This window comes from Mytilus trossulus, chromosome 10, assembly GCF_036588685.1.
Source record: "Mytilus trossulus isolate FHL-02 chromosome 10, PNRI_Mtr1.1.1.hap1, whole genome shotgun sequence".
Classification (NCBI taxonomy): domain Eukaryota; kingdom Metazoa; phylum Mollusca; class Bivalvia; order Mytilida; family Mytilidae; genus Mytilus; species Mytilus trossulus.
The window spans coordinates 63,313,141-63,316,156 of record NC_086382.1 but is presented as its reverse complement, the minus strand read 5'-3'; the positions used below and the strand labels follow the sequence as shown (position 1 = coordinate 63,316,156).

Here is a 3,016-nt window from a genome sequence, read left to right as displayed (position 1 = left end):
TTGTGGATAGTTGTCTCATTGGCAATCATACCACATCTTCTTTTTAATACATGATTGAAATTTTGTATTTGCGCCAGATGTGGAATACGACACCCTAATTTTGGTCTGCAGTGTTTTTTGTAGAACCTGGGCTCTTATGTCTGTTCAAATATCTGAACATGGTTTACCTGTTTTCATTTGAAGTCAAACACTTTTACAATCAGTGTTTAATCATGGTTTGTCATATGTGTATATTATCTTATCTCGGTAACTTTGCACTTATTTTACTGACAATGCTGACGGACGAAATGTTGACAATAGGGCTTGTTGTCATTTTAGGTAATATTAGCTTTTTGTCTGGTCAATCAAACGAGAAACGTCTTTTACTAGATGATCAGGATGTCATCCACCGAGAACTGCAGACGATAAGAAACAGAATGACCCAGTTAGAGAATGAAAACTCGATAATGAAGAAGCAGCTTCAGAACACACAAGGTATGCAAAGAGTTATATTATGCGCACCAGCAAAACACGAAGAGTAGACAGTTTTGACCTTTGTGTATTGTATGCCGTCATTGAACTAACACTTATATTATATATAATGCATATTTTAAGGTTTTTCTTGGAGTATACCACACCAATAGGTGTCATAATTGTTGAAATGAAAGACCGAGCGTAAAAAAGTCATTGTTCTCGTTCACATGCTTCAAAGAAAATTAGCAACATTATTTAAAAACAACACTAAAAAAGTTTTTAAAGACCGCACTTATCCAAAATTAGTAATGAGCTAGACACAAATCTCCCTTGTTGTTCTACTACAGATGTGTCATCAAGTGTTGTCTTGTTGTGTCGTATATGACACGTTTGTGTTTATGCATTAATCACATCATTTGAGAACAAGCCAGGTACAGACGGATGATCATTGATTCTTTCTCTCTTCTCTATTCACAACTTTTATCTTAATCCGAGCAGCTTAGAGTTTGAGTTATTGTTTGACCACCTCTCTACTGCCACAGGCTGAAGGCTGTATGTTGACTTTTAGGTGTCTGTTGATAATGGGTGACATTCAAAAGACGTATTAGACACATTCAAATTGTACTTGGATTTATTCAATTTTTTTAATCTATTTATCTATCTAATCAATTTAGTTCAGTTTCTACAGAAAAAAAAGCATCATTTTATTTTATTTTTATGCGTATTGTAGAATTTTTTTTTGCGTTTTTTTTTTATTCTTACAATGTATTTTTCACTACTTCAGAAAAGCTTTTTTTGATGAAATATATAAAAATCAAGATGTCTTTATAGTTTTAGGTGCCACAGCATACACAATATGGGGGAGAAAATTCTGTCCTACTGTAAATGGGACCAGTACAATATTTTCAGGTAATTAGTTTAATAAATATACATATATACAGGTCAATGTCAGAAAAATTATAGAAGTGAATTATATGAATTGATTTTTTTTAGTTTCAAACATAAACATATACAATGTATCTTCACAATATGGGTAATAAAGAGTATACTTTTAATAAGAAGAGTATTCCAATTACCACATGTATTAACAGTGTTAACATTTACGAAACATGATGTTCTCCTCTTATATTTAATGCGTTTCCCTCGGTTTTAGTTTGTTACCCCGATTTGTTTTTTCATCTGAATTATCTGAAATAAAAAAAAATGTGCTTGGTTTCAAAATCTCTTTCAAATTTTGATTGATTTAATCTAACATCAGTTCGATTCTAGTACCAGCGACAAGCCATGTATTGCTGAAATGGGCGTCTGGCATATTTACTTATAAGCCTGGTAGCTTTGCTATCTATGCATTACCTGTTGTTCAATTGTTGTCGTTTGATGTTTTTATTCATAAGTGTTTCTTGTTTCTCGTTTTTTATATATTATAGAGTAGACCGTTGGTATTCCTGTTTGAATCTTCTTACACTAGTCATTGTAGGGCCCCATATAGCTTGCTGTCTGGTGTGAGCAAAAGGGTCCGTGTTGTAGGCCGTACTGTGATCTATAATGCTTTACCTTTTACTAATTGTGACTTGGATGGAAAGTTCTTTTATTGTCACTCATACCACACCGTCTTATATCTATATATACATTTTAGAAATCGTTAACAACATACATTATAATGTCATATTGTCAGTTATTTGAGTAGATTTAACTAAAGGTTATTAAATTTGCTGTTTCGTATTTAATTTTACACGAATATCTCAGGTTGCTGTTCCTTTTAAATTTTCGATCTATCAAATAACTGACAACCTATTAAATTACATTTTGATGTTACGAATATGCAATTAGATAATGCAATAATGTTCTCGTATGTTATTTGAAGGTTTAGTTGCAGGCAAACACTTTGACGAGCAAGGAAGTGGTGTAAATACATTGTGTCTCCCGCATGATCCAGAACCAGCTCCTTCAGATTTTCCTTCAAAACTCCATGGTGGCTTATATGCAAGGATTTGGGGAAGCGAATACCAATTTAACTTTAGAAACGTTGCTATAAATGATGATGTTCCTTGTGCTGTTTGTCTGATAAACCATGCTTCAACCTGCCTCATGATGCCAGCTAAAACAAAATGTCCAGTAGGATGGCACAAACAGTATTCTGGTGTTCTTATTGGTGCTTGGTCCGGTGAGTACTCATCGGAATACATTTGTATGGACGAAAACCCTGAGTTCTTTGAAGGTACTCGTACGCATGACGATAATGGTCGTACACTTTATCCTGTTCGAGCAAGGTGTGGAAGCCTCCCATGTCCACCATACACAGATTACCAGTATATATCTTGCGTTGTGTGTTCACTATAAAAAAATATAGCTACCTATATGTGATTTTATTTTATTCTGTCTACTTAAACATGTGCTATTACATTAGATACTGGCAAAAAAAGGGGAGACGATAACAAGAAGGCACTGACAAAATACAGAAACATTTAAAAAAAAACATTGGGTAAACGTAGGTTAAAGTAACAAATCCCATTTAAAACTAGAGATGATCTTGTGTACGCGTCTGGTGTACTAAATTATAATC

General features: G+C 33.7%; 1 protein-coding gene across 1 annotated transcript; it reads left to right on the top strand.

Annotated features, from left to right (window-relative positions):
* The first annotated feature begins 272 nt into the window (after window positions 1-272).
* Window positions 273-2,793, top strand: LOC134688063 (short-chain collagen C4-like). The gene is made up of 3 exons (XM_063548531.1): window positions 273-474; window positions 1,285-1,362; window positions 2,318-2,793. The coding sequence occupies exons 1-3, from the start codon at window positions 273-275 to the stop codon at window positions 2,791-2,793; spliced, it is 756 nt and encodes a 251-aa protein (XP_063404601.1).
* Window positions 2,794-3,016: the final 223 nt, after the last annotated feature.

Coding starts and splice junctions, on each gene's coding strand:
- LOC134688063 (XM_063548531.1), top strand. CDS start 273: ATGCTGACGGACGAAATGTTGACAATAGGGCTTGTTGTCATTTTAGGT. Junction 475..1,284: donor GCAGCTTCAGAACACACAAG/GTATGCAAAGAG, acceptor ATGTCTTTATAG/TTTTAGGTGCCACAGCATAC. Junction 1,363..2,317: donor GACCAGTACAATATTTTCAG/GTAATTAGTTTA, acceptor TGTTATTTGAAG/GTTTAGTTGCAGGCAAACAC.